Source organism: Psittacula echo, assembly GCF_963264785.1.
Source record: "Psittacula echo genome assembly, chromosome: 11".
Taxonomy (NCBI): domain Eukaryota; kingdom Metazoa; phylum Chordata; class Aves; order Psittaciformes; family Psittacidae; genus Psittacula; species Psittacula echo.
In genome coordinates this window covers 17,408,506-17,433,281 of record NC_137746.1, presented here as the reverse complement: position 1 = coordinate 17,433,281, position 24,776 = coordinate 17,408,506, and the positions used below count along the sequence as shown (strand labels likewise).

The 24,776-nt window shown below is 40.0% G+C and overlaps 1 protein-coding gene across 1 annotated transcript in view; it reads right to left on the bottom strand.

Moving 5' to 3' along the window:
• The window catches only part of SLIT3 (slit guidance ligand 3), a gene marked incomplete at its 5' end in the record, with an annotated part of 525,497 nt that overhangs the window by 486,994 nt on the left and 13,727 nt on the right, over nt 1-24,776 (bottom strand). Inside the window, 2 exons of the mRNA XM_080626822.1 lie at nt 7,377-7,448; nt 11,611-11,682. Of these exons, the coding sequence (XP_080482948.1) occupies nt 7,377-7,448; nt 11,611-11,682 (144 nt within the window). The remainder of the gene's footprint in view (nt 1-7,376; nt 7,449-11,610; nt 11,683-24,776) is intronic.

The window sequence follows — 24,776 nt, the reverse complement described above, 5'->3', positions numbered from 1 at the left end:
TTCTTAGCTGGATCAAGTTTTTCATGTTTAGCATCCCTCAATGGATCTCTCTTTCATGAACACAGCCAGCCTTCTGCTGACCATCTGTGAGATTCTATTTTAGTCTTGTAAGAGCTCCAACATTTTAGGATTTCCCTACCCCTCCTTCCCTCTCCATTTCCCTGTTCTTCAACCCTGAATTGCATCTACTGTATTATGTCACAGTCACTCAACCTCATAAGGTACCTTCTACAATTCCAAAGACTGGGCATTTGGATTAAAACTGCTCATGAAGCAGTTTTCTGGAAGGCTATAGAAGACTGACAAGAGATGGAGTGGCCCTTCTGCTAACAGAGTAAATCTTGATCCTGCTGGTTATTTTACATGTGACTCCAACAGCACAAATTGCTCTTTAAGAAAGAAGGGACAAGGCTCAAGGTCTTGGCTCACAGTTTAGCCAGTCAAATGAGTCAAGCCAGTTCCAAAATGCTTTGTCTGGCTGGAAATGATATCTGTGGTTTGAAGGTTAGGTGAATCTACCTACCAGTATTTAGAAAGATTCCATGGAGAATTCAGAGACCATCGACTCCAATAATGAGTCATAAACATCCCAGACTTAAAGTGAAGGCATTATCTAGTTATGAGCTCACAAAAACAGCTAAAGACAACTTTTTCCCCTTGGAAGAAAGGAAAAGCATTGGTGTAGACTAGCTCTGATTTAGCTAGACACAAGAGACAGCAGAACAGCTCTGAGGCAAGACATGGGCTGTTTGGGGACCAGAAAGTCACTCTGGTTTTACAATACAGGAGAAGACAGCACAGGGTAGGAGATCACAGCACTTGAATCAGCAATAAAAATGGCAGAATAATGAGAAAGCAGAAGTCATGACAGAGACCAGCAAAACCTGTAGTAATCCAGGCTCACAGAAGAAAACCAGGAAGGTACCTTTCATGCAGATGCCCAAAGAACTGCATGATGCTACAGGAAGATGTGACATATCACTGTGATGTATTTGCACAGCCTTAACACATGAATATTTCAGGACTCAACTTTTTATCTTCACATGGACATTAGAAGTCAAGAGCTTTCATCTGGCTTCTGCCACAGAGGATGAACTAGAACTCAGACACAGCTCTCACGATGTCGCTTTGGGATAGCTGTTCTCGGAGAGTAAGACAAAAGGTGAAGACAGGGAGAACAATTTCCTGTACACCACAGAAACAGTAAATGCACACTGCTCCAGAGTAAAAATTAGAGAAGATTTAATCTTCCTCTAGACTTCTGGCTGTGAATCAGCAGCAGGGTCAAAGTGTGGAACAAGTTTTGTGCAGCAAGTTGATGAAGGAACTCATGAACTGTGTATGAGGGTGTTGCTGCTACTTTGTTGCTACCAGGGTCAGAAAATTATAGAGATTAATTACTTATATTGTGGTCCTCACTTAAGTGCTAAGAACTACACTACGGCCACTTGAAAGGTAAGACCCACACCTCAAAACAACACAGCTCTTGAAGAAAGCAGTAATGCTGTACCCATGCAAGTTAAACCAAACACTCCAAATAAATTCCTGATTTTCCCATGTATTTTTCAGAGGGATTGTCTGAAAGGGAAGCCTTGGCCAAACCCCAAACTAGAAAGTAAAAAGGAATGGATGTGACTCACATAATATTAGGAAGACTGCAACACAGTATGCTCCAGGATTGTCCCACTGGCCCCAGGAGCAAAATCAACAGCTCCCCTTTGGATACTCACACTCAAAACATTCTAATTCATCACATTAGACTCATCCTAATGTAAGCAGTCACACAGACACTCCTTTGAAAGGCAGTGCTAAACTTGTCTTGCAAAAGCAAGATAAAAGAGACTGCCTTTTCACACATTGGTTACAGGATTCCTTTTTATTGTTTTAACTGGAATAATATCTCACAAGATATGGGACAAACATTATTACCAATATTAATTAAATATTAAGCAACATCAATAAATAATACTTGAAGTTGCAGTCATAAGCCAATGCAGCAAGGAGCTTCCTATTGCTAGCTCAGACTCAGGCAGTGCAAGAATCAAGTACTAGACTATCCCTCAAACCAGGAGAACAAGAACACACCTGAAAGTGGCACAAACTGAATTTCAGGTTTTTAAACTCTTTGCCAGCTCCCACCAAGAGTGGCTAAGTTTACAACAGGTCTCTGATAGAAACTGTTTGTGCCCGTTTACAACAGATTACATCATTGACACACAGACTGTGATCTGGGATTAGGCAGCACAGGTTTGTTTTATCCTATTGATGGTGATTGTTCGAGCAATAATTCTGCTCAATCTGAAACAGTAACTCAAGTTTTGACATATGCTATACTTGGTTCCTCAGGAATCAATGGGGAATGCTATTGTCTTTGACAGCAAAGAAACCCATCCTTCCAAAATGCAAAGACACTGCACCTTCAACATGCCTCCAAGCAGCCCCAATTCATGCCATTCATACCCTCCTCAGACAGGAAGGCCCAGTGCCAGGAGCTGCCTGGGTAACAGAACATAGGCACAAGAGGTTATCAATCCTCACTCCTGAAGCACCACCTGATCCTGGGGAGTTTGGTAGCAAACCTGGTACTACGTCAACTTACATGTGGTAGCTTGAGAAGGTAGAGGAAAGCGTGCAAGTAATAAAATTGATTAAGTATCAGATCATAGCTCTAAATCCATTTTAGCGTGTCTTTGTTCTCCAGCATTTCCAGATAAGCATTTTATGATCACTGATTTCCAATTAGATATGCTATCCATAATGTCATAGGGAAATGCTGACATAAAAGAATAAAGCTTTTTTTCTGAAAGGTTACATTCAAGCTGTCTTACATATTTACAAATGCATACAGCTTCATAAATATGGGTCGTGGACGCAGTTCCAGAAATGCATCTACACTGCATACACTGCAAAGCCTGTATAAACACTATAGATCTGTCCAGGCTGCCAAAGACTTGCAATAAGCCTTTGTTTACAACAGCAAAGAACTGTCCAATGCTTTCATTGTTTTGCCCCTCCTCTGAAGCACTTAGCAATCTTTCCACTCAGCATGTTAATTACAGAAGATGCTTTTTGTATTACATGATTTATTTAAAGCCTCTTCAATCTCAATTTATGAAATCCAGATTGTGAAGCATCACAAAGCAATTTATTCTTCTCCTTAGCATCTCTGGTCACTAAGAGCAATCTTACAGCACACTATGCCAAATAAATACACTTTAATACCTTAATCAAGCATTTGGGAAACCAGTTACAAAGGCCCAATGCACAGCAGCATCTCTGCAGTTAAAGGTCAAATGCAACTTTCATTTCGACTTCTGTCTCAGCACAAAACCAAGCCCATACATGCATAGGCAAGGATTAAAATCTGGATTCTAGTTTTTCATTTGGTTAAAGCTAATAATTTTTTCCAACTTAGAAAAGATTTGATTTGGCCATGCTTACACATTCCCCCCTCCTCTAAACAACAAAACATATTTTTAGCATTTTCAGATGTTGAGATCTTTTATGCTAGCTACAGACACTAATTTGAGTAGAAAGAACCAGCCATCAGCCAGAGTCCAGCCTTTTGAAGATAATACAGCTACGTGACAATTTCTGGCAGTTGGCTGTGGAAAAGTCAGGATCCGTTGGTGTCTTATATCCTGCCTCATTTTTCACATAAATGTGTGCCATACATCTGGCTCTGGAAACAAATCTCAGATCATCTTTTAGGCCCACCAGTATGCCTCTTTCTTCTTGATCCTCTCTGCCCATGGAATATCAGAATCATTTTATCTTTAAACCATACAGAGTGTTAATAGCAAAGCATACAGCTGAAATGCTAAAATCCAAAATCAGTGCGGGTGTAACATTTTGTGCCACTATAGCGCTGTCTTTGTACAGGCATATGTATGCTACTTCAAACCACCAAAAACAAAACCAGGGAAGAGGATCAAAGTCAGACCTTTCACAGTTAATGACTAGGGAAAAGAAACAGTGCAGAAGGAAACTAGCTAAAAAAACAACTGGAGCTTCTGAAGCCTTCCACACACAACAGGCACAAGGTGTGGTTCTGAAACTGCTCCCCTGCTACTGGCAAGAAGGACATGACTACGACAACTTACAAGTGGCACTGTAAAGCTTAGCAGAATATTTCCATAGCTTCTTAACCACTTGCTGAACAGATGCACACATCTGCCCAGTCTGTCATCCAACATCAACCAGGAGCATTTTGGAGAAAGAAGCACTTCAGAGCTAAAGGAAAGGCGAGCAGTAGAGAAGCCTGGGGAGAAGCTAACAAGCCTGAGAGGAGACAGTGGACACACAAGTCACACTGAACCGTAGGCTCTGCAAGCAGTGCGGTATTACACTGCACCAGAGCACTGCTGGCTTGTCCGAGGCTCAACACCAGTGCAACAAGTAGAAGGTAGTAAGCTGTATGCACCAATTATATTCATTAATGTTGCCTCTTAAATTCTTCTGGTCAACTACCTCACCACGAATCTTTATATTTTGGAACAGAACTATAGAAACTTATTGGAATAAACCCACTAGAAACACCTCTGGTTTTCCAATGTGGCAAGTACCACTGGTCATTCTGAAGAATCCTTAGGACTCAGCAAAATAACTTCTATTACGCAAACCACTGAATTTTACTAAGAAGCAATGGCTAAAATTCCTGTGCCTTTGGAAAGCTGAGTACAAACATGCCAAAGTTAGAAGTGGCTTCTACCTTCCACATTATTTCTTAACTTTGTACCACCCATCATTTTACCATAAATTGCATCATGCACTTCCTTCAGCTGATATTGCCAAGCCTCATTAAGCTAATATAAAATTCTGGCAATACGCTGCTCTGTATCTAAATAATGCCTTTAGATGCTCCAACTGGTACTGGGAGCATTAATCTCCCACAAAAACAAAAATCAGAGTCAAATCCAAATACCTGGAGAAGCACCACCCCGGTGCCTGCGGCAGCAATGGCCAAGAGCTTTACAGACATCTGACTGAAAATTTACTTCGACTGTTATGCAGAACATGTCAAACAGAATTCTGTTCATTTACTCCGTTAATAACGATGGATTTGCTTCACTATCCAGACAAGTGAAAATATATTGTACTACAATAATATTGGCCTAACGGTATGCCCTTTGAATGATCACCATGGGGCGGGTGTAGAACAATATACATCCGCTGTTACTTTGAATGGAAGACCTTTATATATGGTATCTTGCCAGGAATAGAAATTACTCTTGTTTTTTCAAGTCTGACTCAATGCAGCTGCTGTGTTTCAAAAGTTAATGATTACTTTTGCATCTACTTCAATAGATCAAAAAGGAATGTAATTCCAAAATCGAAGCAGTATAAGCAATTTTTATTTGTTATTTGAAAGAAATTAAATGGAAAAAAGCCAGGTTTTTAAAATTCAAACAGCATACTTTCTTCATTAACATTTTGCAATGTTTGACAATACTTAATAAAATAGCTTTAATATTACCTAAAATGTTGCAATTTAGCCTTTATAAGTTATGCCAAACTTTCCACAGTTCATTCTCTAAAGCCTACTGACTCATAGTTTTGTCCTAGAAATGATTTAAGTTAAAATACCAAAAAGTTGCAAGTTTCCAGGCCTCCCTTTCATAACTACATTAATTTAGGAAATATTTTAATGACAGGCAATCCTAAAAGAGAAGCAGAGATGCAGTATGTTCAACAGGCCAAGTTAAGAGCCTGCACAGGAAAAAGAGAGAGACTTTCAAACCTCACATCCTTAAAGAGACATTATCAAAGGTATCACATTTCCTAATTTCTGGTTTCACAAAATAATGATTTTCACTTGCTAAAAGAGCAGGATCTTCACAAAACAACACACTAAGATAACACTTGAGTATTATTTCTGGTTTCTAATAGCTAGTCCTTCTCCCAGATAATTTCCAAACTCATTCCATAGTTTAACTAAGTCTATCTCTGTCCAAACAGAGAAAGGTTTGTTTATACATACACACACACACACACACACACATATATAGAATGAGCTTAAAACTACGACGTATTCAGAATACTGACTTGCGCAGATGAGATATAACGTGAAAAACTGTTTTCTACAGTATCAGGCTATGCTTAATTTTGGAAAATTAAGCTGGTTATTTTTTATTGCCCAGGAAACATGAAACAAATCAGCTCTGGTGAAACTCTTTTCCTGAAAGTGCTTTCTAACTGAATATAGGTAAAAATGGGTTATAATCACAATTTAAAACTCACCTCCCTTATTACCATAAATGGAGCTTTGAAATTCAAGACCAAAACCCTGAGTAAATTCATGTAAAAAGTTCAATGCACTAGTTAAACAACTTAAATGAAAATCTAATTCTGAGCTCATCTGAAACAGTTTTAGTACAGTATATGCTCAATACTCTACACTTCTCTCAATCTCTAGTGGGAACTTAACTTTTGAAAGCTGCTTTAGAAAATAAGAATTAGAAAATACCAAGTCCTGCAACAAATGCCTTTCAGATAACAGTTACCAAGCACAAAAACCTGCTTCTCCATTTAACAAACAGCACTCCAAACCAGCATGAGATTTTATGCTAGTCACCTATCTCTAACAAAGAGTAATTCTTGGAAGTATCTCAGTATTACAGATTCATGACAATGCTAAACAGTACAGACTGCTCAGAGGAGCAATTCGATATAGCACTACTGTGGTACTTCCTGATACAGAAGTTTATCCTCTTGCAGGGCCAGTAGTTTCTATAAATCAGATCCTGGATTAAGACCCCTCTTAGTTTCACCCTTTTTTTCTTTCTTTTCTTTTTTTTTTTTTTAAGATAAATTAAATTGTTGTCAAAAGCAAAGGAAAACCAAAATCTCATTTCCACCAAGTCTTGCATTATACCCTGCCATTCACTAGTATCACTGGCATTGTGCAACGTGAAAGGAAATGAAGCTAAGCAGAAAATTAAGTCTAGAGGCAGTGTTAGAAATACTGTTGTTCTCAGAAAAGACAACTTCGATTTCCATTAGCACAGATTTTACATATAAATGAACACAAATATATAATCTACACATAATATAAAATTGTTATAAACAAATCTTTTTTCATCTACATACCAATTTACACAGTTGTCCAGATAAGGACCCTTTGACAATGTTAGTAAGATTCCGGTGTCACTGACAGTTCCATTTTCTTGGCAAGCAATTACACATTTTACTTCAAGTATTAACTATCACGCAATATAAATTCAACTGTGTTTAAAAGCATACCTAAATTTAAACAGGTACCTCTCTCTTTTCTTGATTGAAGTTTACTTTATCATTATGAAATACTGTAAATGACCATTAACAGTGAGGTAGAAAACCTGTAGATTTCCCAGAGGTATAGAAATAGCCATACTTACAGCCGTTCAAGTTGCTTTAGATCCTGAAATGCTCCACGTTCAATCACGCTAATCTGATTTTCTTCCAAGTGTCTGCAATTCCAGAAAAAACAGTTAATTTTAAGACAACAGAATACAAAAGCTTCCCTGCTTTTCTTCACATATGCTACAAAAGCCATTTTACAGAAGTACAAGTAACAGTTATAATTAGAGATGATTAAAAACATGGCACCGTTTCTCTTGGTCAGTAACAAGAAAATGAGTCAAAAATTGCCTCCTGACTGCCAGATTTGGGAAATGTTTTTGTTTCTAAACTTTTATAGCCATAGCCATTATGCTCAGAAAGGTGTTTGTCTCTTGAAGCTGATTGTTACATCTTTAGTATATTACTCTTTGTTTATGTAATGTAATTGAGATAACTGACTCCTACAGCCCATAGCAGGAACCTACTCAATATCAACATATACTTTTGTCCAGGCTTTGTGTTCTGCAAAAACTTCAGGCTTGACCCAGAGTAAACCATTCATAAGCAATCCAAAGGGGTTAAAGCCCTCTAGAAATACAGCCACAGGAGCTATGTGTCACAGCCCTGTATAGTCCTGCTGTACAACATGGTGCAAAACCCTAAAGAAGAGTCCCTGGTTTCCACTGCATCTGACCCAGCTTTTTTTCACCTCTGAGACTAAGACAAGGAGAAGTTACAAGCAATGGAGACTGGCTTTTCTTTGATCTACACTGTGCAGGAAATGACTGTTCATTTACACAGCTGAAATGCTCTTTATAGGTATAGTAGAAGCCAAGGAATAGAGAGACCACCATCTCCATTTAAGCCAAATTTTCCTCTCACACACCCATATTCTGCTTCTGTAAGAGCATTCACATACATAGACTTGGTCTCTAGGCCCTCTGAACATTTTATGTGGCTTTAGCTGTAACACAGAAAGGGAGAACTTAACACACAGTAAGTCTGGGCTCAGCCAAGACTAACTAGCGCAAAAGCACCATTCTTGCCTATTCCCAACAGCCACTCCTCCGCTCCCAGTCCTATGAGAGCGGTTCAACTGGATAGCAGTTGAGAAGAGAGACAGCAAGAGAGTACTCCACAGCTAAAACCACATAAGAAGATCAAAAAGTGAAATTTAAAAACCCCAAAGATGTGAAGCAGAGAGGTACGCTCCTAAAAGGAGGGGGAGGAAAAACTGCACAAGGAAAGAGAAACAAGATGAAGTTACAAGGGCTAAAAGGAAAACATGCACAAAGGAATATTTTGCATGTATGTTGTCAGTTTGAGACTGGAAGCTGGTTTCTGGTGTACTGTTCTACCAGTTTCCAGATCACTTGTTTCTTATCCTCATTCTGATGTCTGAAAAGAGAACTAGACTTCCTTTCTAGGAATTCTGGGACAGGTTTTACATTTCTGTGCTTTCAACTATATCCCCACACCCCCACCCCCCCATTGCACATGGGGATAGATCTGGTTTTAATAGGTATATTCTGGTTTTATTTCTCTTGACTTGTATAGCAAACACCTCACTCCTCAAAGACTGAACAAACATGTTACATAAACCTGTACTGCATACAGAACAAAAGAAACATCATGTAAAGATGGCAGGCCTTATTTTGCTTATTGTTAAGGGCATTCAGCATAAATGACTGCAACAGCATTAGACAATGTCTGACACTATAAAAAAAACCAACCAAACCAAGACAACTACTGACACTAACGATAATATAGTACATGTATTTTAATAGACTTGCAAAATGGTATTGACAGTTGGGATGGGAGCCAAGGAAATCTAAGTAGCTCCACTGTTAGAGAGGAGAGAAACGCCACAGGAACAAAAAGTCTTCCAATAGATTTGAAATGTTTTCTTAGTATATGACAACTTGTTCAAAAGCGTTAAGGTAGTAGGAGAAAAGACTGATCTCAATTCAATTCATTCATTCACTGAATTATCACCAAGTATCTGTAACAGTTCAATAGGTGCAGTTTTAAGGCTTATTTTAGAAGATACTCAAAGTAAAACATTGACTGCAGAGGGCAATCTTCAGAATTACAGAGAGGAATCTTTAGTGAGCTGGTGGGATTATGTCCTGGGTTCAGCTGGTCATGTCCTGGTTCCTTTTCTTCTTCCCAGTACCTGGTGCAGTGCTACTGTGTCTTAAGTAGCACTGTGTTAAGCAGTGCGTTAAGTCTGAGTGTGTTAAGTCTGAGAACAATGCCGTTAACATACCCAAGTTTTAGTTGTTGCTCAGTCACACTTACTTTGACCAAGGACTTTTCCGTCTCATGCTCTGCCAGTGAGGAGGAGCACAAGAAGCCAGGAAGAAGCAGAGCCAGGACACCTGATGCAAAGTAGCCAAAGGGGTATTCCACACCACAGCATGTCATGCCCAGTATAGAAACTGGGGGGAGATACCCACAAGGGCAGGTCGCTGCTCAGTTCAGGCTGGGTATCAGTTGTCGGGTGGTGAGTGGTTGTATTAGGCTTGTGTCACTTCTGTTCATTGTTTTTTTCCCTTTCCCTTTTTAGTTTTACATTCTCTCTCCATGTTATTTCCCTTATCATTATTATTAGTAGTAGTTTTGTATTACACTTTAGTTATTGGACTGTTCTTATCCAACCCATGGGATTTATATTCTTTTGATTCTCCTCCCCATCCCAAGTGGTGGGGGAAAGGGGAGTGAGTGAGCGGCTGTGTGGTGCTCAGTTACCGGCTGGGCTTAAACCAGGACAGATTACTTGAGTGTTTCTTGATTTTTGATAGCTGTTTGTTTCAGAAGGGGTCAACAGACTGCTAAACCAACCTGCCTCTGCCAGTGCTAGGACCAACTCAAGATTAGGTTTCTGTCTCTGTCACTAAAACTTGGAATTAAAGTGCAATGGTTTAGTGAAGTACGGCTGGTGAGCTAGACATCACACACACAGAATGGAGTCACTATTATGTAACTTGATAAACAGAACTAGGTACGAATACTTGTTTCTTTTAAAGTAAGATTAGAAATTTGAGCTTAATCCATTGGTTACTGTAAACATAAATAACTTTGATGTTTCAGAAACATTTTCAATACAAACATCTCAGCCACTGCTTATGAACACACGTGTATACGATCTCCTTGATAACACATCAATGTTTCTCATTGAGGAACTTGCACATTTGCATCCCAAGAGCAGCACTCAGTGACCAAACACAAGCCCAGTGAAGGCAGAAACCAACAGTTACTTTAAATGAGAGCTCCAGAAACACCAAGATCCTAAGAGCTTAGCCTCAACTAATTCATTATGCTCCATTCAAAACTATTCTGTACCTCTCATCTGGCTTTTTTCCCCCCACCCTCTCATACATGGATTTTACATATAAAAGTAATGCAATTAACTTAATTTTCACAAAGCAAATAGAAGATCCCCACAGTATTTCTGGCAGAGGCTTCAATATCTAGGTCTGCTTTTGTGTTGATGTGAAGTGGATCTAAACTACTTGTTAGAAAAAATTAAAGGGGAAAAGTCCTGAAAGAACTGAAACATCTTCAAAATCTATTTATGATTCTTCTAACCCAAGATTATTTTCTTAAGAAAAAAGTTCTATGTATAAGTACAATAAATATCTCTCAAGTAGGCCTAATTTTCATCACTAAATTAGCGGTGCCATCTGAGGTTCATAGAAGAGAAAACAGGAAATCCAGAATGACAAATTCTATAGACTGATGTTTGCCTTTTTGATGTTCAAGGCCCATTCAGAAGTACAGCTAAGCTCTTGTCTGATACTTCTGGATCAAAAGACAGCACTACCTAAATCTTTTTGTATTTATTACTCCATATTACACAAAGAGCAGCAAGGGGGCTTGTATACAACTAAGCAGTCTTTTAGTCAAATTCTGCTTCATCTTCTGCAAAACTGCTATTAATGGCACTGGACCTTAAAGTGACTAAGTCTGAAAGTCCTGTTTGCTAGTGCTTCAGTGTAACTGATCTATGATCAGAGATTGGCAAGTGGACTGAACTTTTTACCACTAGATTGATTAAAAGCCAGTGAGAAACACAAACAGCTTTGAAACTACTTTCAGACTTCAGCACAGAACTAAACTTTACTGTTTCACTACACAAACTGTTCCAGCTTCCTGGTTTAAAACAATACAAACAACTGACTAATGTGCAGAAGTTACTACCATCTGAACTCTAGAATTATGGACATTCTCAGGACCAGCACCCTAAAATTGTCTTGTAAAGAAAGACAAGCTTTGTGTTGTACTCACAAGACACGGAGATTCTTCAGTCCTGTGAAGTCTGTCTTCGTGATCCGTGTGATATTATTTTTTTCTAGATCACTGCAGAGGAAAAAGAAACAGCATTCAGACACTGTATCAAACCTCCAAAATTTTGTTAGCAGAAAGTATCTCCATCACTGGACCATCCATCAGCTGCTCAAACTGTGCAAACTAATGTTTTTAGTAAATGCTCACAAAAGCAAGTCATCAATCCTGATGTATTTTGCCTCCTTCTCTGAGTACGTTGCTGTCATACAAGAAGTTTCTTTCATTTTTGTTTCTACTACCAGTCCTCACTCTATGTTTCTTTCTCCCTCAAGACTGTAATCTTGTAAGAGGCTAAAATATACTCAAGACCCAATCAGTGTAATACAGCTGAAAGAGTATTGAGCCACAAAATGAAGGTCAAACTGGGGTTATGCTAAACCCGAGGGAGTCTAGCCTGCCACAGAAACTTAAGCTATGCAGACCAGACCTTAAGGAGAGAACTCTTACTTTAGTGACTCCTCTGTGTGATCCTACCCAGATGATTGGAAGATATGTAAGGTTATGGTTTGTTGGGTTGGTTGGCTTGCTTTGGTTTGTTTAGAGGGGGGTTTTTAAGCACCTTCAGCCTCCTGATCCCAGTTTTCTGGAAATGCTGGTTTTCAGAAGATACTGTTAATCCCACTGCCCTGCCTCCCAACTGTGCTCACCCTTTGCCAGTTCCCACCTTCTGTCTTTAAACTCTCAATTTCCTAACACCTCTGCTATGTGCCAAAACATTTTCCTCATGTGGTCACATACCAAGTATTACCTCCTGCACTCTCTTTCAGTCTGTGCTAATTTATGCTTTAGATTCAAAATTACTAACTGGAATCTTTCCCACAACAGGGAAAATCCACTGTTAGCCAGACCTGGAGCTGCCCTCTTGTCTGCAGCTTTTCCTTGGAGTGAGCACACAAAAAATACATGACAATTTCCAGTTTAAACTTATATCTTACCACAACAGGCTTCAAGATAAAACACCCTAGTTTTAAAGTTGAGTTAAACTCAAAACAAAGGCATTTATAAACTAATTCTCCTTGCAAGACTGATCTTATACTGAAGGATAGCTCTCAGTACACTAACTTTGGTGCTTTTAGAATCACAGCCAATCAAGAATAACCCCTTTTGTTTCCCAACAAAAATCACTTCATTTCTGTCATTTCATTTCAAAAGAGTATCCCAAAATCTTCCTGATGCTCCTGAGTTGCTGTTTTCTCTCTCCTAGACTTGCCTCTGCTAGACTTCACTCCAGTTCTGGTTGAACATGTCCTGGGGATTGGGGTTTCTTTGTAGCTTCTTCCTGTGCAGATTTTTCTACTACCCTAGTGCTAACAGAGAGGGACAAGACACACAGCTCGTCTTTCTTCCTTGCTTTCAGCCATGCTTATTTAATAGAATAAGCAATATGCAGCAAACTAACAATTAATAAAACCAGATACTCTTCATCAGGTCACTACAAATGAGTTCCAAGTGTCAGTTCCCCTGGACACAAAGAGCCTTTCATGAGAAATTAATTTTTTTACTATTGGAGAAAACTTTTTTTAATTCTGACTCACATCTCATGTTTACCAAAGCTGCTGAATTTCACAAATACAAGCCTGCGGGGTAACAGTTTTCATGCCAAAAAACCAGTCAGTATTTTTCTAGAGATCAGGCATTGTAAACAGCACGGTGTGATAAATTCCGCACTCTATTGCCATCAAAAGAAAACAATCTAATATGGAAAAATAGCCATTAGGCTAGGCATTCATTTTCTAAAAAGACTATGAGATCACAGATCCACAGCAGGAAGTAGAGGCTTTTTCTATGCAATTTACTTTTACTATAGCTCCTGCATTAACGTGCACTGGGATACAACTCTCTTGTATTTAAAAGGTTCCACTTCTCTCCCATTTCTAGTAAAATTCAATAACAAAAAGCAAGATTACAGATTACAGTATTACTTTTAAGTACATTTGGCAATCATCTGACACCCGCACAAACCTTGACCCTGAAATGCTTTCTGAAAATCAGATGGGCGTTACTAAGCGCAGTTTCAAGGTGATTATCTTGGTACAAAAAGGAACCCAAGGAAGGTGCAGAAATCAGAACTTCCAGGAATGCCTCAACTGTCACGTTTGTATTTGGAGAGACGCTGCATAGACAGCTGTCTAGGATGCTTCTAAGTGCCTGGCAAGTAATGCAGCAAACAGTGCAAAAGCTCTTCAAGTGTTGAGAACAGATTAATCATTTGTAATCATTCACATCCCAGCCTGCATGGGGTAAAAGTGCTCCTGGCTGCACAATTTCCAGTAACTCCCCATCACACATGCAGTTCCACAAAAGCTCTCCGGTACGGCTGCCACTTAAGCCAGTCTTTTCCCACCTCGGGTGAGGTCAGGGTAGAGCTACAACTAAGAAATATGTGAGTGTCAAAGCATAAATGAATATTTGTTTTCAATCAAGATCATATTTTTCTGCAGACATGAAGTAATATTCTTCTAAGGCATGAAATGAAAACTAATTGTCATGGTAACAAATTCAATTTTTCTAGTGTGGACCACATCATCAAATAAAGGCAGTTACGTATTTTGAAGTTTCAGCTTGTTAAAGGGTATGATTTCAATATGCAGAGAAGAAACAGGACTGATTTTATAATCTAACTTGACCAAACGCTTCTAACCATGAAAATAAAGAGGTTTTTTCTAATACAAACACTACCTTCCACCTAGCACAACTGTAAATATTTAGATGAGTACAGGTAATAGTACTCATCTGAAGAAATATTTCCTATTTCTAAGCATACCTAATTGTTTTCTGATGTGTTCCCTAAATCTCAGATGCAAACAGATATGGAATTAAGTTCCTTTTACTGTCATTTTAACATGCTGGTGCATTCACTTACTGGAATTGAAAAGCTAAAAAAACCCGCCTAAACCAAGAACTTAATACAGTATGAGCTGCTTCAGAACCACAGGTATATATCTGGTGCTTAGAAGCCTACAGTGACGATGATTACACTCACGCTTCACACTGACAAAATCCCAGCCTAGATGTCTACAAGATATGTGGCAGAGACAAACCAGCTGCAGTTTAGGATCTCCATCTTTTCCACAGCAACTTAATTTGCCACAAGACAACAAAAAGAAAGAACAGATTAAGGACTACTTAAAAAAACCCCGAACAAACAAACCAACCCCTAAAATTCAGACAATAATTCTACACATTGTCCATAATGAGAATTCTTGACTGAATTCTACCATTGAAAACAGAAGCCATACAGACATAGATAGTATTTTTTGCATCAATCCTACAGTGGGTGTTTCTAAGGTATAAGCAGGATTTGAAGCATGAATAATAGACTGGAGTGCATCAACAAGTGTTTTGTAATATTTCTATATAATCTATTTCTGAATACTATTGATAAATGTCAAAGTAATAATAATAAAATTCTTAAGTCATAAAATTGTTTAAAAACAGATAAAATTTTAGGATTTAGTTTATGCATCTTTGCATAGGACATAGTTAAATCATAGAAGAAACATTTTCCTGTAAAGAAACACATTTTCTTAAGCAGAAATGGGTACTAAGGGTAATGATAAGGAGATGGGGGGAGAAATCCCTACATTTCAGCTAAATGAACAAGACAGCCAGTATCCTTGATTGACTTGTGTCAATTATACCTTAAAAACATCCATTAAAGAAAACGCACAAAACATCCACAGTCATTGCATGTACCAGCCATTCTCTTCCACTGCCTTCGTCCTGTTGATTGAATCATGCTTTTCCCCAGGAATACCTTTGAATCACTGCCTACATTTTTCAGATTTTCCAGCTTAATTTCCTCTTCTGTTCTCAGTTCAGTTCTTCCACCCTAGTGCATCATTAACTACTCACTGGTGCGCCAGCATGACCCGATTGCAGGAAGCATTGGAAAGAATTAAGTCTGGAATAAGCCACGCATAAATAGCTTGTGCTTTACTTGCATGTCGTTTCCCATCTGCTTTTCATGCCATTCCTTCAGAAGTTTTCCCTTGTCTGTATCTCACAGAGGGCCTAGCAAAACACAGCATTAAGATTGTAAGAGTTCTCCAAGGCAGGCAGGAGACAGTTAAGGTGTACAGAATCACAGAATCATAAAATAGTTCGGGTTGTAAAGGACCTTAAGATCATCCAGTTCCAACCCCCCTGCCATGGGCAGGGACACCTCACACTAAACCATGCCACCCAAGGCTTCGTCCAACCTGGCCTGGAACACCACCAGGGATGGAGCATTCACAGCCTCCCTGGCAACCCATTCCAGTGCCTCACCACCCTCTCAGTAAAGAATTTCTTCCTTAGATCCAAGCTAAACTTCCCCTGTTTCAGTTTGAACCCGTTACTCCTTGTCCTGTCACTACAGTCCCTAATGAAGAGTCCCTCCCCAGCATCCTTGTAGGCCCCCTTCAGATACTGGAAGGCTGCCATGAGGTCTCCACGCAGCCTTCTCTTCTCCAGTATATGGCAACAGAGCGTCATTGGCCCCACTTCTGTCCATTTTGTAAGACCTAATTCTCAGCACAGCTTTACTCGGATTAAACGAGTGCATGCAGAACCACATTCCTGCCACATACACAGCAATCTCCCCACCGCACCACACCTTCCACCCAGCCTGAGACCAGTTCCACACACCAGCTCTATTCCTCTCTACTTTCAGCCCCAGGAACACTCCTGCTATTCAACATTCTTCCTCAGGTGAAACCTGCAGTGCCCTATTCCAAAGATTTTAACATTCCTTGATCAATACATATCTTGAGACTGCTTTCTCCTCTGCTCCTGCAGACTGGCACAGCCTACGCTGTATACATAATAGCAACCATTCTATTAATCCCTTCTGAAGGTTAGCATCCAAGTCGAAGGTTTCCATTTCTGTAAGTGAAATTACTTGCATGATGCTCTAACTTGAAGAGAGCCATTGTTCATGAAGCTCACTTTGGCTTAGACCATTTAGGATTTAGCTGATAACTGCCGCCTCTGTCTCTTTTGTTTTAGAAAGCAGTGTTCACCTTCTGAACATGTGCCTGCTCCAGCATGCTCTCCCTCAAGGCTTATCTGCCATTTGAAGAAAACCAGACTAAAACCTTGAACTACTATGTAACACTTCCTCCTCCTGTTCACAGTAGGTCTAACACTGCTGCAAAGCAGCAGACTGCCACAGGTTACCCTATTAGTCAATTAAACTTTGTGACTGAAGTTACTGAACTAATGCAGACATTAGTGGTTTACAGCTGGTATTTGTGGGCATCATAATATTTTATATTTCCTTTATAAAGTTTGGCAGCTGATTACATGCTCACTAGTGGGTTTCAACTACAAAAACCTAAACCTTAACATCTAATCTCGGTTGCCTTTCAAACATACTGCTATTCGTAAGAACTGTTGGAAGTCAGCACAGCTTGCAAAAGAAATCATCTGGGTCAAAGACACGGGGAAATTATGCAGTAAAGGTGAACTGAATTTATATTTAACATCAACAAATACTTATGTGCAGACATATTCATCCTACATAAAATCCTTACTGTGCAGAATTCCTGCATTTTGCATAGTATGTGGGGCCAAGAGGATCTTAGATCTTGCTCAACACATCTGCTCCACCCCACATATATACAAGCCCTGCTACTACTCTTTGTCATTTCATGTTCAGATAAGATTGTCCCACTATCTAAGAATATCAAACTCCATTAAGGAACACAGGTTGCTTCTAGTGTGTCAGCAGCAAAGTTTATAGCCCCTGCTTAAAAAAAAACTGGAACTGTCATCTACATCAGCTTTAGTAAAGCTGTGGGTATCAGGTCTCTCTTGTTGATCTTTGTTTCCTTTTAGCATGTTAACATGTTAAGGACAACGCAGGTGTGGCAGCTTTGAGAAAGCAGGCATGGAAGGAATCATTTCAGTGGGAACAGAAACATGAATTGGACTAGAATGGTACAAGACACCATGAAAGTGACTTCAGATGAACTGTTAAAGGGAATTCTACTCATAAACATGTCCTGCTATGTTCTAATAACAATTTAATTCAATACATATTTTGTAGCTGTTGAAGATTAAGTCACATAATATACACACTTATTGCAAGCGGAGATGCTTGGACCAAGTGGAGCAAATCCTGCTTCATAGCAAGAATTCCTCCAAATTGCTTCACCTTTCAGTCTTCTTTAAAGACAATCTAGTGAACTCAAGACAAACTTTAAAATGTTTTAAAGCACCAACATTCTCTGGAGCTTCATTACATAGCTTGAAACAGCACCAGGAATGCACATATTTCCTTTGCCACACTGCTGAAATTTCAGTTGATAATTATTGTGCTTCACCACTCAACACTTCCAAAACATCCGGACACTGTTCCGAGTCCCCACCCTGTTCTTTGGACTGTAGGAAGTTTATGACTTGAGAAATAAATCCACTTGCCACTTCGCATTACATGCTTCTGTCTGCCAGACTCATGTACGCTGGCAAGTAACACATGCTTCTCTTACATAGCCTCTATGTGTCCAATATAGATCAGAATTGCGTTTGAAAACATATCACCAGTGCAATGAACATGAGCATTCTTACAAAAGAGCCAATAACAAAGGCAGATGCTGAAGTCTTGCAACAATCTTCAAACCAATAATTCAATACTTACAATAAAGAATCCTTATGCAAAATCCAAATGCTTATATACAAGGATACAAAACCACAAAATGCCACTAGGTTGTAGCAAGTTCCTATTACTCAGACATCATTTTGCTACCTGCTGAACCCCATATGTATTATAGCCTCCAAGATAATCCAAAGATTGTGCCCAAAGATTTGGTTTTTAAGCCTGTGAAGTATGGGCACTGTATGGGTTCACAGGCACACAAGAGACTCTCAATCTGATGTCTTCTGTCAAGTGGCACATTTGCTTTAAGACAAGCTTCTACTCCATGCATCTTCTTTTAAGTTACAATTTGTTCTGATGTGGAAAACCACCAGACTCCAGGCCTAACCCTGTTAGCTTTTGGTCAGGAAACAAGTTGCTTAAGTTTAGTTCTCTTTCTAGAAGAACCCCAAGTCTTTCATTTGGTTAAAGCCATTGACTGTCAATATATAGAATCATAGAATCATAGAATAGTTAGGGTTGGAAAGGACCTTAAGACAATCCAGTTCCAACCCCCCTGCCATGGGCAGGGACACCTCACACTAAACCATGTCACCCAAGGCCTCATCCAACCTGGCCTTGAACACCACCAGGGATGGAGCATTCACAACTTCCCTGGGCAACCCATTCCAGTGCCTCACCACCCTCACAGTAAAGAATTTCTTCCTTAGATCCAATCTAAACTTCCCCTGTTTCAGTTTGAACCCGTTACCCCTTGTCCTGTCACTACAGTCCCTGATGAAGAGTTCAGCCCCAGCATCCTTGTTCTAGAGCAACAAAGTCTTCCTCCTTTCCAGCAAACTCTCAGGTGCCAATCTGGCAAACACAGTGGCATTCCTAACACCAACACTGAAGATCACCTCTGATGTCCAAGAATTCCTTGACAGTAGCTGATTTTCGCATCTCAATGACAAGCACAGGTCCAAGATGGGAAGTTTTTCATAAAGTATTTATTAATCCATTTGTCTTTAACCTAGGAAGACATGGCAAAAACTGAACATACATACAAAGTGAAAATGACCTGCTCTCTAAGGAGAAGGGAATCTGGAGCACCCACTGCAACTTCATTCAAGTCCTCAGATGTTTGTTCAAAGAATTCAGTAAGAGCAGTAGAGAAACTGCATACTGTATTTAAGAAAAATTAACTGCCATACACTTCAAACGACAGCTCTTACCCAAGTTACACAGCACGAGGATTCTTTCCTGTCCAACTGCTTCCTAAGTAAGGTACATATGCATTTCCAGTCACAGAACCTCAAATATGACATTTACTTTATGTTCCAGCTGAGTTTTCAAAGCGGCTGCCACATACCAGCTCAAAGCTATATACATTGTGTCACATTTGCAACAAGCACATCAGCATAAACCCCAACACTCCGGAAAGAATCTTGATTAACTCAACACCCCACGTATCCCACAGGGAAGATGCATTTGTCTTCATCTTGTTGGTCAGATTTTCCAACAAGGGCCATACAAAACTGCTATGTCTCGCAGGCAGCTCACTGGGAATTAATAAACACCTCTCCTGTCCCATAAGAACCAAACAGGTCAGTACTCAACCCACCATCTAGAACTCACATCAAAATAACCCTCAGCTAGGACACAACTCTTGGAACTTCCAAAAGTTCATGAAGAACAGAAGAAAAATAATCTTCAAATGTGAGGATGTAGCACACATGCTTTGTTATGATTCATTTGTAAACCATCCCAAAGGATTCATTTTCAATTATAAATCAACTTGGTGGCAGCAACATGCAAAATGTGGGAGCTAAATTTGAAGTGGTAACAACTGAATCCAGATTCCTGACTCAAAAGAGTTACTGATATTTTTCATTAGCGCAATTGGTCCAACTACCTCCAACAGCACACATTCCTGGGAAACAAGGCTTGTATTGTTCTGCCATTACAGTGCTAAAGGACTTTGTGGATCCAAGCCACCTGCTAGAATGACAGCTGAGTCACCCACTGAAAACGTTCCTGTTTGATTTTCTCCCCAGCCCCCAGTCCCTACACAAGGTAACCATGAACACAAACACAACGCATCTGAGCTGGGGGAAACATGCATTTTCACAGGTAAGTTAACCATTCACTTGCACTCCACAAACTTAAAGTCACAAAGAATACCTTCTGGATTGTTATGAAGGCTACCTGCAAGGTTGGAAGCAAACAGTTCTTCAGTAAAGCCTTCCTCTTCTCTTTACAAGTCCTTTACCTCTTAGCTTAGGAACATGCTAACAACCACACCCATTAAAAGGAGAAAGACCCACTGCCATGTGTGAATGTGTCCACAGAAGAGCTTCTGGAAACCCTCTGCAGTATCTGTTTTATTATTTTAACCATTTTCCACGATTTCTGCTATGGAGTTAATTTGTCTTTAATGGGTATGGACTGCCACTACCCTCTTAACCTTAAATGGCTATAATTCCCTATAGCAAGCACTCAGCAATTCTCTTATGCCTTCAATCCAAGAACTTCAAAGTCACCATGATAAACTACTCAATTATAGCACTACCCTGCAGCCCTCTGGCAGCACAATCTGCATATCTCCACATTTAACATATTTCCATCTCAGCTTTTGCAATGCAGCAAATAAACTCCTGGAACTGGATTTTATGAACTACACAAACCCCATTAGTTTCCAAATCACTTGGGCAAGTATGAGTATCACTTGTAAAGAAAAAAAAAAAACCAAAAAACTTCAAAATCATGTTCAGCTGAAGTAATTTCATATTTTAAAAAAGATGGTACCTCCCATCTCCATTTAAGACTTTTTAAGCTATTTTTTCTTCTTAAAACAAACAGTTGATTTCGCAAAGGAGCACAGGGATTTATTTTTTTCTGACTTCTTGGAAGACTGGTACTCTTTGAATATTTCACATCGTCTAGTTCAAGAGAAAAAAATCCTCCCCATGCAGCAACTCGAGGTGGGGCACTGTCTGACCAGGCAGCTGCTTTGTAATAGGGTTAGGGTGTTCCTCTGCAGAAAAGGAACCTCCCATGGTAGAGGGTTGGAACTGGATGATCTAAAGGTCCTTTCCAACCCAAACCATTCTAAGGTTCTATGATCTTGGAGTCCCGTTGGGCCACAAAACATCAGTATTGTGCCCTTGCACACTAAGGGCCACCCCAAACAGATTGTAGTAGCAGAGTGTAGCCAGAAGGCATCTAACAAATGGACTAATCTCCTGTATTCAGCATTTGTGACAGTTCATCTGCAATGCTGTACCCAGTTTCAGGCTCTCCACTACAAGAAAGGCATTGATACATTGGAGAAAGCCAAGGAAAGGGCTACTGAGACTATCAGGAAGCTGTAGGACCCAACAAGCAGAGACAATTGGCCTTGTTGAACTTAAATAACAGGTTAAGGGGAGACCTACCTACCTTGTAAGTAAGAAAAGATAGATCCCTTTTCTCTGATCTGCAGTGAGATGAAGTCATATGTGGAGGAACATCAGCAGAGAAAGAACAAGCCCTGCCACAACCACCAGTTCTTGAAAGGATTCAGAAATACTCTGCATAGCTTCAGAAATGGGTACTGCACAGAACGTCTTAACAGCAATAGTGGGACACAGACACTTTGCTATCACTTGCTATCCATGTTAAACCAGAACAATAATAAACTTAACAATCTAACAATAAATTTAGTTGGTTTTCGATTGCACCACACATATGACAGTAGACAGTTTCAGTCTGCAGAAAAATTTAAGCAGTAATTAAATAGCCACACAATAGCTGGAATGTAAATTCTTCACTGCAGTCCATCATACTTCTGTAACACACCTACACGATACAGCTCTTAATTCAAAGAAATTAGATCATTCCTTCTGATTGCAGAAGGCTTTCAGGTCTGACTCACACTGTTTTCTTTCTGTCTAACACTGGGAAAACTGATCTTTGAGGTTAAGTGCCCTAATTTTGTGAATAACCTATCCATTCTTGAGCCCATTACAGCAGCGCTCAGTTAATGACCCACATGAAGTGTCCAAATGATTTGGAACTGCTTGCAGGCAACACAATTCTGTCCTCATCCGTATAAAAGTAAGAAAAATTACTTTGCAAACTACAGGTGTTAAAAAACACCAAGAACAAACTACCTCTTGCAACCTACACAGTGGCTGAACTCCCCACTGAGCAGATGGCTGTTGAAAGTCATACTGAGACCCGCAGAAAGCAGCAGAATGGACTGAGGAATTTAAGTACTATGCTTCTTCCAAGGAAATACGTGTTTGTCCCAGCCTGCATGAACTCCTGACTATTACAGTTTGCAGATTTTACTATAAAGGAAATGTTATGCTAGCAGAATAATGTTCTAACAGTACATTTTACACTTCCATGCCCTCCACCTTTGTCCCCAAGGTCTTGTAGTTACTGCTGATGCACTCAGGATCTCCCTCAGCAGTGTCATCTGCGCTCTTGTGAAAGATAAAGAAAGCCTGAAGAAGAATATCATGTGCCACTACACAAATACAAAGCTTAGGAAACACGCAGGAAGAGCTCATTTTTGTGCTACAAATGCAGAAATACACCACCATTAGAATAAGCAACATGGTGGGAAAGCATGTGTAGTAATGTGTATGTTTGGTGATGGTTGAATACAGGTTATTCAGTAAAAATAGGCAAGGAAGAGGAGGAGGAGAAGAGGCTGTCCCTCATATGAAAGAACAGCTCAAATGTCAGGAGCTCCTCTATGGACCATGCAAGAATCCCATTGAGCGTGCAGGTCTGGAAGTGACATTATCGTAGGAATTTGTTACCAGCCACCAGCTCAGGGTGAAGGAGGAAACAACACTCCTCTTTAAGCAGTGGGAGAAGGTGTCCAGATCACAGACCCTGGTTCTCTGAGGAACCCAAATCTCCCCGACATTTGCTGGAAAAGTAGCACAGGGGCAGGCAAACAAGACAGGAGGTTTCCAGAGGGTGTCAGATACAGCTTCCTAAAATAGATGCTAGATGGGCCAACCATGGTGAAGTTTTCCTGATCTGCTACTCACAAATGATGAAGTGACTGGGGGCAAGATATTCAGTGGAGTCCTTGGCTTTAGTGATCATGACAGTGACATTCAAAATGCTGAGGGGTGTGAGGAGGGTAAGGAGCAGAGCATAACCCCAGACTTCAGGGAAGAATTCAGTTTTGCAGAATTCTGAATTTTCTTACAGAATTCAGGGTACTGATGGGGGGCATCCTGTGGAAGCAGCCTAGAGTAACCTTAGCACAAGAGCACTCCATCCAGACACTGAGGAAAATGAGCATACATATCAGAATACCACCCACGCTAAACTGGCATCTCATGAGTGAGCTCCAGTGCAGAAGAGAGGTTACAGTACAAAGGAGTACAGAAGTGCAAGCATTAATTGATGGTATTAGGAAAGCCAAAGCTCAACTAGAGATCAAGCTGGCAAGGGTCATTAAGAAAAGCTTCCAGCAGTACATTAGCTATAAAAGAATAAGGATGCTATGACAGTTTAGTGACGGACTGAGGTATTCAATGCCTTCTTTGCATTAGTCTTTACTGGCACAGTCTCCAAATCTTTGTGTCTAAAGATAAGGTTCCAGGAGGAGAGGAACAGCCAAGTAGTGGCAGAGGATCAAGTCAAGCACCTCTTCAAAAATCCTGACCCTTACTAGCCTGTGAGAACAGACAGAATGCATCTGTTGGTTCAGAGAGAGCTGGCTGATCAAGTGCAGCCTGGCTGTGACATCTCTGATACAAGTAAATATTATATGTGTCTTCAAAGAGGTTCAAAAGAATGACATGGTGAAGTGCCAACTGGTCAGCACCACCCTCATTTTGGTCACTGGAAAAGTCAGTGCCAATACTACTGGAAGCAATTTCTGGATACACTGATGATGTCTTAAAATAACCAACAGATTTACCAAAGTGAAATCACAGTTGACCAGTTCAACTGCCTTCTATGCTGAAACAACATCTGTGCATTAAGGGAAAACACTGTCTTTCTCAACTGCACAGGGAATACTGTGCTCAGTTTTGGGCCCCTCAGTCGAAGAAAGAAGTTAATAAACTTGAGCAAAAATATAATGAAGAGACTTGACTACGTAAGATGAGGAAGCTCAGCTTGTTTAGTCTGAGTAGGGCAGGCTTTGGGTGACTGGAGAGCAACTTTCCAATACCTCCAGAAGAGTTACTGTGACAGAGCAAGGCTCTTTACTGAGGTACACAAAATCACAGGTACAAAGATCATAAATTGAAATGGGAGATTCTGGTGTTCATAATAAAATGGTTACTATCAGGACAGTCAAACTTTGGAACAGGTTGCATAAAGGTGCTGTGGCTTTCAAGACCAATTGGTCAGAACCCTGTATATCCTGGTCTGAATTGCACGCTGACACTACTTTGAACTGAAGCTGGACTAGGAGGCCTCCTGAAGTCCCACCCAGCCTCCAGGATTCCATGATTCTACATTTCCCAGAAAGAAAAGGGTAAAACGTTTGTTAGTTTCTGCTTGGGGCTGAGGTAAGGGATTAGTA